At 37.5% G+C, this 18,966-nt stretch overlaps 2 protein-coding genes across 2 annotated transcripts; one reads left to right on the forward strand and one right to left on the reverse strand.

The window, feature by feature from the left end:
- The first annotated feature begins 1,451 nt into the window (after positions 1–1,451).
- LOC131315198 (uncharacterized) lies at positions 1,452–4,959 on the forward strand. Its single transcript, XM_058344319.1, has 4 exons — positions 1,452–1,739; positions 2,338–2,799; positions 2,887–3,734; positions 3,834–4,959. Exons 2-4 carry the CDS (start codon positions 2,552–2,554, stop codon positions 4,553–4,555), a joined length of 1,818 nt encoding a protein of 605 aa, XP_058200302.1. The 5' UTR covers positions 1,452–1,739; positions 2,338–2,551; the 3' UTR covers positions 4,556–4,959.
- Positions 4,960–6,654: 1,695 nt separating this feature from the next.
- LOC131315233 (uncharacterized) lies at positions 6,655–8,079 on the reverse strand. Its single transcript, XM_058344376.1, has 5 exons — positions 7,769–8,079; positions 7,338–7,422; positions 7,157–7,267; positions 6,850–7,065; positions 6,655–6,761 (listed from the first exon to the last, which is right to left on the reverse strand). Exons 1-5 carry the CDS (start codon positions 7,942–7,944, stop codon positions 6,666–6,668), a joined length of 684 nt encoding a protein of 227 aa, XP_058200359.1. The 5' UTR covers positions 7,945–8,079; the 3' UTR covers positions 6,655–6,665.
- Between the last annotated feature and the right edge of the window lie 10,887 nt (positions 8,080–18,966).

The following is an 18,966-nucleotide window of genomic DNA, read 5'->3' on the forward strand; positions in this document are numbered from 1 at the left end:
TTTAAATTTTGGACCAAATTACACCTTAAAAATCTACTTTATTACTTTAGCTAGCCCATTTTACAATGTTTACTGCATCAGACTCTTTACTCTCACTCTCTTCTCAATTTTTTATTTGTTTGAACATGCAGGTGCAAAAATCTTATTTTTCTAATTCTTTTATCCCAATAGTCATAATGAATTTTTTGCTCTAAAACTTTCAACGAGCTCCCTAAGAGAGCCCTAGAACCAAATATGAAAAGTTTGAACAAAGTTTGAATTGAGAACATTAAATTAATGTTTTAACCTGTGAATAGGTCCTCTTCGTTCTATTAGTTTTTGGACAATTTGCATTTTACATAGATAGTGTAAATGTTATTTTTAAACAAATGAGCAGTTTGTATCATAATAATGATATTTCAATGGCTAGTATTTGAAGAACTTAAAAGAGTTGGAGTAAATTTTTGTTCCTTTAACAAAGCTTTTAACAAAGAAAAAGGCCAGGACAAAATTTAACTACATGAACATGAATATACATGTGGCGCAGATCCGCTAAAACCAATTTTGACACCTTTTTTCTCTAAAGTCTCAGCAAATGATCGGAGCCGTTTAATGTGTTTAAAACATATTTTTAAGATCTCTCGTAGAAAATCAGCTCATTCTGATATCGGTAAGGCCTTGATCGGTTCATTTTAGCGATTCCTATCAAATTTCATAGAATAAAAATGAATGGATCGATCAAGGCTTTATCGATATCAGAATGAGCTAAATTTTTCTAGGAGCTCTTAAAAACATGTTTTAAACACATTGAACGACTTCGATCATTTATTAGGACTCTAAAAACAGAAGGTGTCAAAATTAGTGTTTGCAGATCCGCCCCTATACATGTAACCTTATTATTCACACTTAAACAGATGAAACACAACAATAATAAGTAGGCCCTCATCGACAAGTGCCACTCCCGAATTTAAATGCTGGCTCCGCCACTGTATGTGCACTTTGGACAGGTCCCAATAAGTCACGAGTCGAAGGTTTAGACCAATCGCAATTTGTTACCAACTTGCTCGTCAGTACCACACAGAGCATAAAAAAATATCTTAGGGGCTTGCTATTTTTTTCCTTTTTTTACTCAGCAAAAGAATTTATTAATTTTTGAAAAAGAATAAAAGAATTAAACGGATAAAGGGCACATCAGCAATAGCCTCCCAAGATTCAAAATCAGAAGGCAAGACACCAACCAAAGCAAAAAGGACCGTCGGAAGTTAAAACGTACCCACCGCCCTACAATGTATAGTGCGGCTGATCCGGTCATCCATTTCGGTATGGACAGCTCAGATTTAATCCGAGCTCTTACAAATCTGAACCGTCCATTATATTGCTCAAATTAAAATCCAAGACGTTCATTGCCAAAATGGACGACCGAATTAACTGCACTACACGCTGTGGGCCAAAATGGATTTTGTTGTCAGGAAATTACTGGCCGGCCCTGTTTTTTAGTTGGGGCTCCTTCCGAACCCCCTTTTGTAATTTGTATTCCGTGCAGCCCCTTTCTAGGGGTTGTTTTACAATTTTACCCCTTTTCCTATCGTTTTAATTGTTTTGGTCTTTTCCTTCGTTTATAACTCGATCGGCGCATGAGTTGATCACTTACGAGGATGCCTGGCAATGAGGAGAGAGGATTGCAGGATTGCAGCGAGAGGAGTAGATCGAAGGTGATTGTAACGGTGATCGAATAGAATATTTTACAGTCGTAAGCAATGGTGAGTAAATTATAATAATTGAGATGCTGAATCAGTAAATTGTAAGCAAATTAAAGGTGATTGTTTTTTTTTTGATTATTTGTCTTTCTCGTTAGTGTTTAAGGGAAAGAAGAATGAGATTTGGTTAACGGTGTTAATTTAAGCTAGAATGAGTTTTTGTTAACAGTCGGTGTGAGTTCTGGTTTGAAGTTAAGCTGGATTATTTGATGTTCTCGTTATAGTCTTGTGAATTGTGTGTTATAGGGGATGGTAGTTGCGTATTATGTATTATCAATTACTGTTTGGTGTGAATTTAAGCCAGAATGAGTAAACAGTTGGTGCGAGTTGTGGATAGGGCTAATAGGTGATGTGAATTGTTCGTTATAGTGTTGTGAATTGTGTTACAGGCTAGTTCGTAATATGTTTTAACATTCCTGTTTGGTGTGAATTGTGTCATGCAGTTGGTGTGAATTATTATTTTAATTTTGGATTGTGTGTTATGGTGGGGAGTATGTGCATGGGAAGGGGTGTGAATTGTTATTTTTGGTTTGTGAATTTTGTAGTTTTTGTGATTTATGAGTTTCATGTGTTCATTTCTTTTCCATTTTTTTGTTGATAGGGGGTGATTTCCGAGAATTCAGTCATCTTGATGTGTAAATGCGGTTTGCGTACTATTCCATTAAAGTGTTGCTGGTCTTTCACGTCGTACATGGATTTGGTCGACAATTTGTGCTTCAAGTTCAGTGGGTTGAGATTCGATTCAGTGAGGCTTTTTTTATAATCTACGGGATTATGATGGCTGTGTTTTGGAGAATGATGATGATTTGGAGGTAATGTTTTCTTTAGTTGGTTGTTATGGTGTTGAAGTAATTGACGTTATAGTTGTAAATTCTGGTGGCAGTAATGGTTGTTTTGGGAGTGATGTTATGGCTATTGGAGTTGATCGTTGTGAGAGTAGTTGTTTGACTACTGATGTTGGGTCTGTTGGACTTTGTGGTGGTAGTAGTGGCAGTTATGGTAGTAATTTTACTAGTTCAAAAGGGAAAGGGTCAGCTGTTAGTTGTTTGACTACTGATGTTGGGTTTGTTGGACTATGTGGTGGTAGTAGTGACAGTTATGGTAGTATTTTCACCAGTTCAAAAGGGAAAGGGCTAGGTGTTAGTGGAAGTAGTGGAAGCAGTGATGGTTTGTGTACTGATGTTGGAAGTTGCAGCAGTTCGAAAGGGAAAGGTTTAGGTGTTATTCGTTCGGAATGGAGGTTGGATGTTGAGAAAGAAAGAGACTTACTACCCACATTTTGTCAGCATCAGGATCGTGCATTACTGTCTGACAGTTGGCGTCATTATATCAAAGAAGTTAACCAGAAGTTTAAGGGCGGTGCAGTTGAGTTTTGTGATAAATTGGCAAAGTTTGCAATATTTTATGGTTTTGAGTATAGTTTTGCAAAGAATGAAAAGGATAGGGTGACTGCATTTTGTAAGGATGCAGATTGTAAGTGGAGAGTGCATGCGAGGTTGGACAAGGTCAGCAGTTATTTTTATATACGTAGTTTTGATGATATCCACTCGTGTGGTGCTTCTGTCCTTATCACAAAGCATTCACGGGCTTCGTCCAGTATGATTGGAAGATTAATGAGTGCTGATATTCGAACCACACCGCAGAAACGTCCGGTCGATGTAGTTAGTTCACTGAAGGGTTTGTATGGGGTGGATGTTCCATATAAACGAGCTTGGAAGGGTGTTGAGAAGGGGAGGTCTGAAGCCTTTGGGGATTATGATGCATCCTTTGATGAATTACGGTGGTATCGTGAGGCTGTTAGGAATTCTGATCCTGAAAGCGTGTTTGAAATAGAGGTAGACACTGAGACAAATCGATTTCAAAGGTTGTTTGTTGCGTTCAGTGCATGTATTTCTGGTTTTAAACATTTGAGGCCCCTTTTGTTTGTCGACGGTACATTTTTGAAGGGAAACTTCAAGGGATCATTGCTTTCTGCGAGTGCGAAGGATGGTGATAAAGGTACAACTTTTTAAAGTATTTTTGTGTGGTGAATTATTTTTGGATTGTGAATTATGTGTGAGTTGTTAATTGTTGTACTAATACACTTTTTTTTTTCAGGACTGTTTCCATTGTGTATTGGTGTGGCTGATTCGGAGAGCAATGAGAATTGGTTGTGGTTTATGAAGAAGTTGCGTGGTATTTTGGATGGAGATACGAGAAGCATTGTCTTTGTTTCTGACAGGAATGCTGGAATAAAAGCTGCAGTTCCCAGGGTTTTCCCTTCAGGATTTCATGGGTATTGTCTGTACCATTTGAAGAACAACCTTCGTGGTCGATTGACAGGTGGAAGGAACAAGTATAAAGAGCGCGTGATTGGTCTGTTCAGTTTATGTGCTTATGCACCAAATGAGATGAAGTTTAATGAAGAAATGGCTAGGTTAAAGAAAGCAGGTGGGGAAGCAAGGATTACGAATTTCCTAGCTGATTTGCCTTACGAACATTGGGCTAATGCTTTTTTCCCGGGACAGCACTATGGAGAGATGTGGTCTAATTTGGCTGAGTGCTTCAATTCTAGGATAGAGAAGGAGAGGCACTTACCGATCACACAACTGGTTGATCAAGTACGGATCAAGCTTATGGAACAGATGTGTTGTAGGAAACAAACTGCAGCGAAGTGGCGTCAGGTTCTTTGTCCCACAATGGATGAAGCTTTGGCAATTGCTTTTCAGGAGTCCAAGGCCTGGGAAGTAAAATTTTCTTCACCAGATGTGCTTGAAGTTTTATGCAATCCATCTGTCAAGGTGGATATAGGGAGGCATAGTTGCACTTGTACGCAATGACAATTGAATGGTGTACCTTGTGTGCATGCAATTTGTGCAATTAAAAAGAGCGGGAAGTCACTGAACGCATGTGTTGAACGTTACTTCCACGTGGAATGTTATCGGGAGGCATATTCTAGACCTATTATGCCTGTTCCTACGTTGTGGAAACCTGAAGTTGCCGGTGATGCTGTGATATTACCTCCTATTTCTAGAAAGCCACCAGGGAGAAATAAGAAGAAGAGGATACGATCTTTTGGGGAGAAGGTCAGACCCATTAAATGTGCTAGGTGTGGAAAGAGAGGATCTCATAACAGGAGGAGTTGTAAGGAGGCTATCAATTAAATACTGCCTGGATTTCATAACAGGCTTTGATTTGAGTGGATATTGAGAAATAAGTTTTCATTTGGATTTAGTTGAATTGTATTGAGTTGAATTGATTGAGGATTTATTGATTTGGTTATTTTTGGTGTTAAGTTTTTGTGGATTTTGCTGCTTTTTTTCAGAATGGTTTGTATTAATTGTGGTGAACAGGGGTTGTGAATTCTATCAAATAGAGGGAGTAAATTAAACAAGGGAGTGAATTCAACAAGGTGGTGAATTCTGTTTTTGTGAATTTTTTATTTTGTATATTTGTATAGTATGAATCTTTTTTTGGGCGTGTGAACAACATGGTGAATTTTGTTTTTAGGGTGTGTAAATGCTGTCAAATAGACGGGGGTGAATTCTATATTTAGGGCGTGTGAAATCCGACCAACAAGGGGGTGAATTCTGTTAATTCTGTTATTATGGTGTGTGAATTCTATCAAATAGAGGAAGTGAATTCTATTATGGTTTCAATGTGTGAATTGTGTTCAATATGGGTGTGAATTCTATTTTGTTAATTTCTCATTGTCAAGCAGATTGCCAATTATAGACGCAGTGAGTTGCCCAGTCAGCTTGAGGATTTTCCTAGAAGAGAAATAGTTTCCAGAAATTCGAAACCTTCTACAATAAGTATTGTGCATGTGAAGGCTACCAAAATGAAGAATTCACATCTTAAAAAAAAAAAAAAAAACTTAACTCGCTAGCCGCAAAAATGAAGAGTTCATGACAAGAAAGAAAAAAAATAGGATTCACATCTCCAAAATAAGAATCCACACTTCGGAAAAAATCAAATTCCAGAACAATAAATTAAGAATTCACACCTCAGAACTTACTACGCAAAAAATGAAGAGTTCACAACTGTGAAAAGGAGAGAATTCACATCTCCAAAATAAGAATCCAGATATCGAAAAATCAAAATTCACAAAACGAAGTAGAATTCACACCTCAGAACTTACTACGCAAAAAATGAAGAGTTCACAGCTTTAAAAAGGAGAGAATTCACATCTCCAAAATAAGAATCCAAATATCGGAAAATCAAAATTCACAAAATGAAGTAGAATTCACACCTCAGAGCTTACTACACAAAAAATGAAGAGTTCACAGCTTCGAGAGAGAATTCACATCCCCAAAATAACAATCCACATCTCAGAAAATGAAATACATCTAGAAGAACGATAACAACTGAAGATACACAGTCTATCGCTTCAATGCAATAAGATTTTTGGACAGAAACAAGAGAATATCACATCTGAACTTGAAATTTTACACGATTCACAATGATCAATGTGCAGCTAGTACAATGACAAAGATTCTCCAGAAATGTGTTGCCGCTTTTGCAATCTCTAGAAATGTGTTTCCTACTTTTTCCGCTGCAGTATCTCCTGCATTGGCAAACCTGTTAACCCAGCACCTCCTCACGGCTCATTCAATTTGACCTTGTTGTCTCTGCAGTTCAGCTTGCCATGGAGTCTCCTTGCCTCCTCTTCACTTTTGTGCATCTCCAACGTCCATGACCTTGATTTCTGGCTTAGTATCTTGTGTGTGATATCTGCCCTTATCTTTCTGACGTGATGCTTTGTGAGGCTTTGTGCAATCCCATCTACATCATTATTGATATAATGTTGGATGATGTAGCACACGATTGGGCACAATCAAGTCTGCAGTAACAGATAAATTAAATGTGTTAGTTGAATGCTTATATTTTTTCTTTAGGTTTAGGTTTGTAGAGACAGAGAAGTGGTTTTAAGACATACGAATTGGGCTGCTATTTTGGTGTCGGACACATGCAAGCAGTTGATGAGAAGTTTTCCAGTCTTGATGTGCGTATTTCTGAACAGATGTATTTAGTGATTGCCAGCCTCTGATGAATTTAGAGGATCAATTAGTAAAAAACAAATGAATTGGATTCTAATATAGAGAGAAGACAAAGTAATTAGTAAGAAGTTAACCAATGGAGTCGATGCATCAAAGTAGTTGTCCCTCCCTTCGATTTTCAGTGAGTTGTAGTATAACCACATTGGTCGAGTAGTATCAAGGATGAGCAGTGTCCAGTGGCTTTTGCAGAATATTGGGAAGATCAGATATGATGCGGAATTTATGGCATCTGGCAGTAGTTCTCCAAACATTTGTTCATTCTGCTCAGTGGTGTTCAATACAAACGAGTTCTGTTTTGAAGGAAAAGATTTTGATTTTTGTTTAGAGAGTTAATACATTAGGCTATTTAAAAAAATAATAATACAGTAATTTGTTTCATACCATCAGGTCTCCAGAGAAGACGTATGACCTCTTCGGTTGTGATTCAATCAAACTGAAATTCGGAAACTTGTCGTACTCCTCGACCAGAAGTTCAGCATAGGCATTTATTGTCTGTAAGACAATGTAATGAATTAACTTATTATATAGCATGCGGTATTAAATTTATTATGAATGTATGTACCTCGTGGCCAAGCTCGCCATCTCGAAGTATCTCTTGGATGTCTTCAACCATTACAAAGCCTTTTGCTCCAGTATAGGCCACATTGCTGTTCAAAGAAGACAATGTTTTAATAGTACAAACAAAGATTTAGCTATGCAATCAATTAAAAAATGAAATTAGGAATACTGTCAGATGGAGTGTGAATTGTGTCAAATGGGGGGTGAATTCTGTCATGTGGGGTGTGAATACTGTCAAATTGGGGGGTGAATTATACAAATGGGACATGTGAATTCTACATTTGTTGCTCCTGTATCTCAGAATCCCTAAACTACCACTATTCTATCGCATAAAGTAAGTTGGAATTCTGTCAAATTGGGGTGAATTTTATTTTCAGGGATGTGAATTCTTTCAGATGGGGTGTGAATTATATCAAATGGGGGGTGAATTCTTACTTTGGAGATGCATTTGCCCACATTTCTTTGATGAGTTGCAATGTTGGTTGTGGCAGAAGCTTTAAAACTTGCATCTGATTGTTGAGTTTTTTCAGCTGCTTGCGGTCTGCTGGTCCATCTGTTTGCATTTTCATTTCTTTGCCAGCTCTTTTGTCAAGTAGGGGATAGGTGTACATGGGATCGACATTCAGCTTCCTTGTCCCCTGGCTTGTTTTGTCCTTGATCCTTCGATATTTTGATGGTGGAGTGGGTTTTTGGCTAGTCGCCTGTGTAATGGTGTGCACAAAGTCCAGAGTGTCTTACGTTGAGTATGGTTTTACTTGAGCACTCTGTGTTACACTGTGGACTTGTTGCTCTATGTTTTGCTCTTCGGTCTTGTTTGAGAAGGGTTCAAGTTTTGGACTTTCTTTGCTCCTTTGTTTGGTTTCTTGCAGTTCTTTTTGCAATTCTTTATTTTCCCTTTCAAGCTCTGCGTTGTTCCTTTCAATCTCTTGTTTGTGTTGTTGTAGAGCTTCCACCTCTTTAATGAAAACCATTTTCTCCTCTTCCAGCTGTGTTATCTCAGTTTGCAATTGGTGTTCCTTTTTTTCTTCAGCCTTCTTCTCTGCAAGTGAGATTTTTTTCTCCTCAATTAATGCCATCCGTGCATCTGTAAGCTGCTGCTCCTGTTTTGCCACAGCTTCTTTGAATTCAAGCTCCATTTGCATTTTTTCCAATCGTGCATCTTCCAATTCCTGAGCCTGTTTGCCTGCAGTTTCTTTCAGTCCAAGTGAGATCTTTTTCTCCTCGATTAATGCCATTCGTGCATCTGTGAGCTGCTGCTCCTGTTTTGCTGCAGCTTCTTTGAATTCAAGCTCCATTTGTATCTTTTCCTCACTGATTGCCATGTGTGACTCTTTGATATTTTGTATGGCCAAGAGAAGGGCTTCTTTATCATTCCCTTGTTGATTCCTTCTTTCCTTGTACAAAAAATCAATTTTTTGAAGGAGTTTTGCCATTTTTACCTCATTAGTTTTGTTTTGTTCCTTGAGTGTGTCAATTATAACTTCTTGTTGCCTGTTTACCTCCTGGAGCTGCTCAACAAGCGGTTCAGTTACTCTTTGCACTGCAGAGGAACACAAAAATTCAAGGTTTGGTTGGGGTTCATCTTGATCAGGATGGATATATGCTGGCAAAGGGGATAACATAAGATGTGGAAACTCCCCTTCATTTGTTGGCAGGTACGTGTTAGGGACAAGTGTTAATCCCGAGTCCTGATCAGAGATAAATCTTTGGATTTGACTTTGATTTTGGGATATGTGGAGTAGCGCTTTTGATACTTCCAACTCATTCGCCTGAGGAGGGTTCTGTGTTTGTGGTGCTTGAAAATGCTGGTTGGGTTGTGAAATGTCCTCAAGGCCAAGATAATCATGACCACCAGCATGAGCATTGTCATCATCTTTGTCTTCAGCATTAACAGGAGAATAATTACCAGCACCATCATCACAAGGACTATCATAATCATCAGCAGCAGCATCATTATCACTATCATCGTCATCATCACCATTGTCGTCATTTTCTCCAGCATTAACCGGAGAATAATTACCAGCACCATCATCACGAGAACTATCATCATCTGCAGCAGCATCACTATCGCCATCGCCATTGCTATCATCATCATCATCATCATCTTCATCTTCAACTTCATCTTCATCTTCTTCTTCTACTTCTCCTTCTCCTTTTTGAATACAAGGGAATTTCATTTTGTAAAGTTTGTGTTCTTGATTCGTTTCAGTAAGTTCAGCAACTCGTACCTATGACAATGATTGAATATGTCAAATAGATTTCTAACATCAATAGGAGGATACATATTTTACAGGCCGTGAAAGGCAGAATTCAAATCCTGTAATGTAGAATTCATATTCTCTAATGCAGAATTCACACCTTCAAAAGGGGGGGGGGGGGGTTGAATGCTGTCATAGGGGGTGTGAATGAGGTCAAATGGGGGGTGAATTGTGTCAATTTTGAGGTGAATTGTGTCAAATTTGAAGTGAATTGTGTCATGTGGGGTGTGAATGGGAATGTGAATCCTATCAAATGGGGGGGGGGGGGGGGGGGGGTTGAATGCTGTCATAGGGGGTGTGAATGAGGTCAAATGGGGGGTGAATTGTGTCATGTGGGGTGTGAATGGGAATGTGAATCCTATCAAATTGGGGGGGGGGGGGGGGGGGGGGGGGGTGGGTGTGTGTGTGTGAATAATACATATGGGGCATATGAATTCTACATTTTGTAGAATTCACACCTTTGAACTAGATATATTGCGCAGGCCAAATGAAGAACTGATATATTTGAAAATGTAACGCCCCGAATTTTGGGTACGTTAAAAAGACATTTTATTCATAAAATCTAATGGAGTCTGGGCGTTAAATAAGTAATTTTATTGAAAATAAACTGAGTCAAGCTCTTTATTACAACAGAAACTTAAAAGGAGTACTTTTATTACAAACGGAAGGGAACTAAAGTTCCTATCTACAGCTTCGCCTGCTCCTCCATCTGAGCCAGCTCTTCAGCTCCAAAGGCCTCCAAGGTGTACGGCTCACATTGATCATCTACAAAGTCTGACACATTATACCAGCGTCGCCACCGATATAATATGTCAGGGTCACCAAAAAGGCAACACCGTGAGCTACGAAAGCTCAATAGAAAAATCCTATACCCGCTAACCCATAACTAAAAAAAACAGGTTATAACATCACATCGATTTCCACATGATATGTGTATACACAGCTACAAAAGATAACATTAATAACACATCCGCAATCGCTATATAACTATCGTTGGTGTTCAAGATTCTCCGAGTTTCTCCTACGCAACTCATCGTAGACCGTGTCAACATTTTCACATACCAATTAATCTTTTCAAAAACCATTTGTTTAACTCACACAATTTGCATTGGCTCCGTACCGCGAATAACAAAGCTACACACCCAACCTCCGGTTCCGCCGCGCCGGGTTCCCATTGGCACACAAAACTTGCATTGGCTCCTCTCCGCGGATAACCAAGCCATATTACCAATGAGGCTACCACGTCCGGCCGCATTGGCAATCTTCACAATGGGCTACCAAGTCCGGCCACATTGTGGTTTTCACAATCCACGCAATGGGCTACCAAGTCCGGCCACATTACGAGTTTTCATACACACAACGGGCTACCAAGTCCGGCCATGTTGCGGTTTTCACAATCCACACGATGGGCTACCACGTCCGGCCACATCGCGGGTTTCCATACACACAATGGGCTACCAAGTTCGGCCACATTGCGGTTTCAAAACACATCTCATCATTATCCACACCCTAGGTGTCATGTCTCTACTTTCTTGGTTCTCGTGTCACGTTATCATGCATAGACTCCGCGGTGGGACTTTTTCACATACGATATCATTCATTGTACTATTCAATCTAACAAGATCATCCATTTTAAAACTACTTGACATGCTTGAATCACTAATAACAAACATCATGCATTTCATATACTTTCAACAAAAGATAACATTATCTACTTTAAATGACATGATTAAAGTTTCTTCCTAATGAACTTATAATTGGGTACAAGACTATATTTGGGAAAATAGGTAAAGATTACTACTTGGGATGGAAGATAAGGATGTCCTACCGTGCTTCTTGGCGGTAGTAGTCGGCTAAGAAGATTTGGTCGTCGGTTTTGGATTTCGGCGGCGTAACGGCGTCGGTTTGCTTCGAAAGGAAAAGAGTTGTACTTTCTTTTCCTAGAAACAACTTCCTAACTTAACTAAGCTACTTTAAAGATCTAAAGGTGGTTTTGAAAGTGGTTTGGTGGTTTCTCTCAAGAACACTCAAGAACACAAGAAAACTAGAACTTTGGAAGCAAGAACTCTTGAAATTTCTAGAGAGAAGTGAGAGCAATGGTTGAAGGTGTGAGTTTAAGCTTGGAGTGAGCTTCTATTTATAGGCCAAGGCTCCTCCTCTCCCTCTCTCAACCGAATCTCTCTCTCTCTCTCTCTCTCTACATCTTTGATTTCTTTCACTTGTCATACTTGATAGAAAGCTTGATGGGTTAGGCCATGGGGCTATCTAGGCTTGCATGGCTATTCTTAGTACTTTGGATGGGATTTTTGGAAGATATGTTGGAAAGGAGGAGACATAGGTACAAGATTTGGTTTTAAACAAGCATAGAAGTACAATGGAGGAAGTTTCTTAGCTAGGAAGGAAGATATCACCCATGGATTGAAAAGATGAGAAAGATCAAGGAAGTACAAACAAATCTCTCCCTCTCTCTCTCCTATCTCTCTCTCTCGGCCCATCTCTCTCTCTCTCTCTCTCTCTCTCTCTCTCTCTCTCTCTCTCGGCCCTCTCTCTCCTCTCTCTCTCTCGGCAATCTCTCTCTCCCTCTCCCTCTCTCTCTCTCTCTCCCTAGTACACTTATATATATATATATATATATATATATATATATATATATAAACAAGAAAGAATAAGAAAGTACAAGATTTCCAAATTTAAAATCCTATTAAAGAAATACAATTAGGCACATGTTGATTAAATAAATAAACTAGGGTACTTTGTAATCTAGGTAGATCACACCTCCCTTTAAACAAATCCAATTGGGTACAAAACCCCAATACAAAATAATATTAAGGGTACTTTTAAAAATCTTAGGCCTTAAAGGCTATTAAGGCTACTAAGTACTTTAATAATAAAGTAATGTGTACTTTATCACATGGGGTTTAAGAAAAAATATTATTTTAATGAACCCATGTACTTGGTGAAAGAATAACTCTATTACCCAATGGATAATAATTCCCCTAACGGTTATCGTCCAATGGATAATAAGGTACGAGTACTTTAATTACTAAACTAAGTTTTTGGAAAAGACTACATGTCCTTTTTGAAAATACACATGTGTTTATATATATATGTACTTACCAAATAAAATAAAGAAAAGGCTTTTGTCCAATGGGTAAAGATTACCCTAATGGTTATTGTCCAATGGTCCATAGTTACTAGGGTACCTTCATTAGTAAAATAATCGAAAAGTACTTTTCAAAATAATTATAAATGTCAATCATAGTACTTTGTTTAAATCTTTCAAAATCCTTTTAATATAAAGAAATGGGTTTCTTTTATCCAATGGATAATAATTCCCCTAACATTTATTGTCCAATGGATAAAGAATAAAATCAAAACAATAAAAGAAAATAATTAAACAATTCTAGTCTAGGGTTTGAAAAGGTTCAAAAGGTTCAAGATGGGCAAAACGGTCCATCTACGGTTAGGGAAAATAACTAGGTGACTTCCTAGTTTGGTTTCTCCAACAAGTCGGTTAGAAGCTAACTAGGCTTGCTAGGTAGGGCTTAAAGTTCAAGAAACAATTCTTGAGGGGTTAAAGTGTAATTAGAGTTTCTAGTCGAGGAATACAGTGATACGAACTACTAGGAATCAAATAAGAAAATCATCGAGAAATTAAGAAATTTCGAATAACAACGAGATTTTTATTGAATGAAAAATCGGAGTTGTTACACCAAAAATCTAACTAAGACGAAAACAAGAAATCATATAGCCACTCAGGAGAAAATAAGTAATTTAAATAAAATTCAAATATTTAACAAAAATTTTTATTGACCAAAATTGAGGGGCGTTACAGAAAAGGACAGTACTCACTTTCCTTGTGGCAATAATTGAGTTTACCTTAATTTTTCTTGTGTTCACGATGTTTGGAATGGCTTGCAACGCATGTTCAAGTGTGGATATATTCCACTTAAGTAATCTGGGCACTTGATGTTCTGACAACTCTTGTTCAAGAATGTTTGTGTGCTCGCATAGCCAGTACTGCAAATATGTAATTGATTAGCAGATGTATTGGAAGTGTTGTATGTCATGCAATTGTAAAAACAAATTTGAATCAGTTCACTTACTGGAAGTAGCAATTGGCAGCCCTTCACATCTTTCGGTGAATGTTTGGATTTCTTTATTGATTCAACAAGCTCATTGTGTATTTCAGCTGCCCAGTTGTATGACTTCATCTTAGTTAGGTCTTCCATTGCATCGACATGCTTCCATGAGACCGTTATACCGGATGTTGGGAAAAAAAGTTTGACGATGAGAAACATGCAGACCAAACGTGCAACATCTTGCACATCTTCAATGTTGGTTTTGTTCTCTTGGGCAAGTTCTTTCAACATATCTGATATGGCTTTGGTTGTCAGTCTTTGTTGAATGTTGTGTCTTTTGGCAAATGCAACCTGTTCTCTAGTCTTCAATTTTGCTGCAAACGGCTCCGTACCGCAAGATATTCCAAAAATTAACTTTACATGATTTGCCGTTAGCTTCACATTCTTCCCAGCTATTGTAAAGCAATCTGTTTTGGGATTGTATGCAGCAACAAGTTTTGTGAAAACCGTGTCTAACTTGATGCATTTATCAGCATTCAATGTTCGTGAGATGATTGCATCAATGATCAGCCAGAATGGTGTTTTTTTCAGCAGGTTGAGGTGGTCACCTCTGAGACTCAGATCTTGCAGAAATGTAACTGTCAACTGAAGGTTGGATCTATTTTTTGTGTCCGTTTGTGTATGTGTTTGTGTTGTTCTTGTCCTTTTCCTTGTGCTTGCTCTTCTCCCTTGTTGTGGGTATGTCAATGTCAATGAGGTTTGAGCTGGTTGTGCCGTTGTTGACCTTGTTCTAATTGGGTAGGTTAATGCCAAAGAGGAGTGGGATGCGGTTTTTGATGGAATTTGGCATGGACTTTTCCTTGTTCTCTTGGGTTGTTGTTCCTCCAATGATGGACTTGGTGGTTGGGTTTGGACTTCTCGTTTTCTTTTTTTCGTCCCACGCGTTTTTGGTGGTGGTTGGGTTTGATTTTCTGTTGACTTTCTTGCCAACCTTTTTCTTTTTGGTACTTCCTGAATTGGTTGAGTTATTGGGCGCAGTAGCCTGATTGGCTGTACCTTGCATGGTGGTAGCTTCTTGGATCCAGAAGGACTAGCTGTTAGTGGTACCCTCTTCAATTCAACTTCCTTCATTTTTTGTTCTATTTCTTGATACTCTTTTTGAGAGACATAGCATCCCCATTCTATTGTCATTGTTCCTTGTAAGATTCTGTGCCTATGGTAAGAGACAAAGTGAAATTTATAAGGGACAATGACATCAGGGTATCAAACAATTCTGAAATGCTGAATTCAGACAGAAATAATTAATTCACTCTTTTGAAAAAAACAGAGCTTGCTACCCAAAAATGAAGTATTCACACCTTCAGAAAAGAAATATGATTCACACTAACAATTATTAAATGCAGAATTCACATAAGCATAAAGAATTCATAGCTTTAAAAAAAAAACAAAAAACAAATCTCAGTACCCCAAAATGTAGAATTCAAATCTCAGTACCCCAAAATGGTGCATGTGAATTCTGTTTTCAGGAATGTATAGTGGAAATTGGATGAATTATGTTTTGAAAAATTGGTGTGAAATATGATTTTAGGGCGTGTGAATTCTTTCAAATTGGGGTGAATTCTGTCATGGGGGGTGTGAATACTGTCAATTGGGGGGTGAATATTGTTAGATGAGGTATGAATTGTGTCAAATGGAGTGTGAATTATGTCAAATGGAGTGTGAACTCTGTCAAATGGGGTGGGGATTCTGCCATTTTGGGTGTGAATTCTTCCAATGTTGTGTGTGAAGTAAACCAATGGTGCTTTAAGCAAATGGTGCATGTGAATTTGCATAACTCGCTAGCTGCAAAAAATGAAGAGTTCACAACAAGAAAGAAAAAAAAACCAGGATTCACATCCCCAAAATAAGAGTCCACACTTCAGAAAATTCCACAACAAATTAAGAATTCACACCTCAGAACTTAGTACACAAAAAATGAAGAGTTCACAGTTTTGAGAGAGAATTCACATCCCCAAAAATAACAATCCACATCTCGGAAAATGAAAATTCACAAAACGAAGTAGAATTCACACCTCAGAGCTTACTACACAAAAAATGATGATTTCATAGCTTCGACAGAGAATTCACAGCCCCAAAATCCATAAAACGAATTCACATCCTCAAAATCCACAAAACGAAGAATAAATCACACCTTAAAAGATAAACGCAACTCACACAGGCAAATATATAAACAAAAAGTCAGAAAAAGTCAGATCTAAGGTGTGTGGATCATGATACACAGGCAACAAAAGCAACATACAAAAATTCACATGATGTGAAATACGAGAGTATAGAAAAAGTATAGAAGAAGAAGAAAACAGTGATTACCGAATAAGGGGGACAATCTGGTTGAAGGATTGACGACGTTGATGAGTTTTTTTGGGTTTGTTGAAGGTAGAAGGACGTCGATAACGTTTTGAAGAACGTTGAGGATTTAGGGTTTGCTGAAAGTTGAAAAGGACATGGGCGAAGTGTGTTTTTTGGGATTATATTTATTGTTCGACTATAGCAGGGGTATTTTTGGTTGTTTATTTAAAACAGGGCTTATGGGGAATGGGCTTTACAAATGGTGGGCTTGGATGGGTAGCTGTTGATATTTTGGGGCCGGCCAGTCAGAACTAAGTAGTTGTTGTTGTGAATTGCATTAGGCTAAGTAGTTGTTAAAACTTAAAAGCATCTATAGAGAACTTGGAATCTTGGACTCAACCCAAAATTGAAACTGTATGATCTTTTTTTTACCCAAATTTGAGTGGAGGCTTTGTTCCGTACAATAAATAAAGGAGACAGAAAAGGAATGCTCCTGTTAAAGGTATCCTTCAATGATTCAATGACTATATACTGTACAACATCACCTGTGGTGGGCCTTTGCCCTTTAGAGATGTATTGGGCCTTTGCCCTTTGGAGGTGCATGTATTCCAATTTTTTGTTGGATTCTTTTTTACCGTTTCACTACAAGAAAAATTCAATTGAGTGACAAATGAAAATCATCACAAATTGCATATTTTTTGTCACAAATAATATAGGTGATGAAAAAAATTTGTCGACTAAAGTTGTTGAGGATTCCTACCTGGTGACGAAATCTATTTTTCTTCACCTATAGTGCCTTTTGATGACGAAATATTTCGTCACCAAAAAGTGAATAATTGGTGATGAAATTTTTTTCCTCACTTATTGTGCTTTATGATGACGAAATTTTTCATTGCAAAAGATGCTTTCATATGGGGAAAAAAAATCCTTCTTTTTGCTCCTGCTGGGTTTCGAACCTGATTCCTTTGAATTTTTCGCGCAAGTTCCGACCAATTGCACCACACACACTTTTCAATAACTAGTTGAAATATCTAATATATAACACATATGTTTAACATGAAAATATATTTCAAATGTAATTTTGAACCTTTAAACATTAAAATTAGCAATTTTGATAAACATGAAAGCTGTAGGCAATTGAGTTATTGTTCAAACCCAATTTAAATTATCTCAATCGGAGTTTTTAGTAAAGAGTTATGTCCGAAATACATTTAGTGACAAAGCGCAATTCATAAATTTCGTTACGAAAGGTACCCATTTAACGACGAAATAAATTTTTCGCTGCTGAAAGCGTTAAAATGGTGACGAAATTATTTTTCAGCACCAAAGTTAAGCATTTGGTGACGAAATAAATATTTTGTTACTAAAATGCTCTCATTTGGCGACGAAATATATTTTTTGTCACCAAATGATTATTTTTGGCGATGAAAAATAATTTCATCACATTTTTTAAGCTTTCGGCAACGAAAAATGTATTTCATCGCCAAATGGGTACCTTTGGTGACAAAAATATTTTTTTCGTCGCTAAACAAGTATAATTGGTGATGAAATTATTTCGTCACGGAAGTTGTCAAAACAGTGACGAATTTATTTTTTCGTCGCCAAATATACTCATTTAGTGACAAAATTAAATTTCGTCGCCACTTTTCGTCACCAATTTTCATTTTTCTTGTAGTGTTTTTAATAAAATTTCATCTTTTGCCGATAAAAAAAAAAAACATCGCTAGAGGTGGAGACACACGTGATGTTTGTGCAAATTGATTTTGACCTAATATGCACGATAGCATCCCGTTTATTGTTTGTTTGATTGAATTTTGACAAAAATATACAAAACTCGACTTACACGTGCATCGCGTGTGCCTTGACCTCTTTTGAATAATTTTGGGCCTCTCTTCTTGCGTTCCAGAGGCCTCCATGAAAAGAGAAGGTGAGCAATAGCCATCATATCAACCCAGAAAATTGATGATGATAATTGACTGAAAGCTCCCAGTTCTTCCCAAATGCTATGCTGTAATTTTTATATATTCCATGTTTATTGGCTGCACATGCCCGAATCTTTTTGAGTCTTTGCCAATGGAATAGTCTATTTGGAAGACTGGTCCTTCCCGGCCCTATGTCGTTTTTGATTGGTACATGAGTGGAACCTTGAAAACAAACTGTACTGATAAGAATATACACCATAATTACTAATTAGGTATCCTAAACTATATATATTAGTCCTGTTAAAAAAAAAAAAAAACTATATATATTGGTACTAAGGCAGCGTTCTTGTAAACATATTTGTACTAAACTTATTTCGGTATTATTTTTTTATTTTTCTTTAACTTTTTGTTTAGCTTTCCGCCGTAATTTTTGGAATTAATCATTCGTCTGACGAATCGCAAAAGTATAAAAGTATGAACCGATGACAAAAGAAAAAGTCTTAGAGGAAGCAGAATTCACAATAGTGTATGCAAGCGAGGTATGTATGTACTCTGACGCAGCGGAATTCACAGGAAAATAGTTAGCATACTATTCCAAACGAGATAAACACTCTAATTCTCGAGCAAACCTTGCGCACAAGGAAGAGAGAGAAAACTCTGAATATTATTGATGGAAAAAATTGAATACGAAATTAGGTTACAACCCCTTTTATAAAACTTAACCCTAGGAACCCTAAAAATAATACTGAAAAATAAAAAGACCCAAAAATTGGGGAAACTTACAAAATTGGAAAATAGAAAGAAAAATAAGACTTTAATTTCTCAAAAAGAATCAACTTCTATGGAAATATATGCTAAGAGTTATTAATGTTTTAAAACTTTTCTAAAATGGCAAATAACATAAATTGAATGCCTAAAAATTAGGCCAAAATTCACCATGCGTCATGAACTTAATTAAGGTGGTAAGTATTGATCGCAGCGTGATTTTAAGTCAGCCTACCAAGTTTGGGCCTGATCCGAACTCG

The sequence above is a fragment of the Rhododendron vialii genome, chromosome 2a (genome assembly GCF_030253575.1).
Source record: "Rhododendron vialii isolate Sample 1 chromosome 2a, ASM3025357v1".
NCBI classification, from domain to species: Eukaryota; Viridiplantae; Streptophyta; class Magnoliopsida; order Ericales; family Ericaceae; genus Rhododendron; species Rhododendron vialii.

Bases quoted from the DNA above. Each gene is read 5' to 3' on its own strand.
- LOC131315198 (XM_058344319.1), top strand. From the start codon at position 2,552: ATGTTTTCTTTAGTTGGTTGTTATGGTGTTGAAGTAATTGACGTTATA. The intron at 2,800-2,886 runs GTTTGTTGGACT...TGTTAGTGGAAG, and splicing joins TGTTTGACTACTGATGTTGG to TAGTGGAAGCAGTGATGGTT. The intron at 3,735-3,833 runs GTACAACTTTTT...TTTTTTTTTCAG, and splicing joins TGCGAAGGATGGTGATAAAG to GACTGTTTCCATTGTGTATT.
- LOC131315233 (XM_058344376.1), bottom strand. From the start codon at position 7,944: ATGTACACCTATCCCCTACTTGACAAAAGAGCTGGCAAAGAAATGAAA. The intron at 7,268-7,337 runs GTACATACATTC...ATTGTCTTACAG, and splicing joins ATGGCGAGCTTGGCCACGAG to ACAATAAATGCCTATGCTGA. The intron at 6,762-6,849 runs GTTAACTTCTTA...TAAATTCATCAG, and splicing joins TTGATGCATCGACTCCATTG to AGGCTGGCAATCACTAAATA.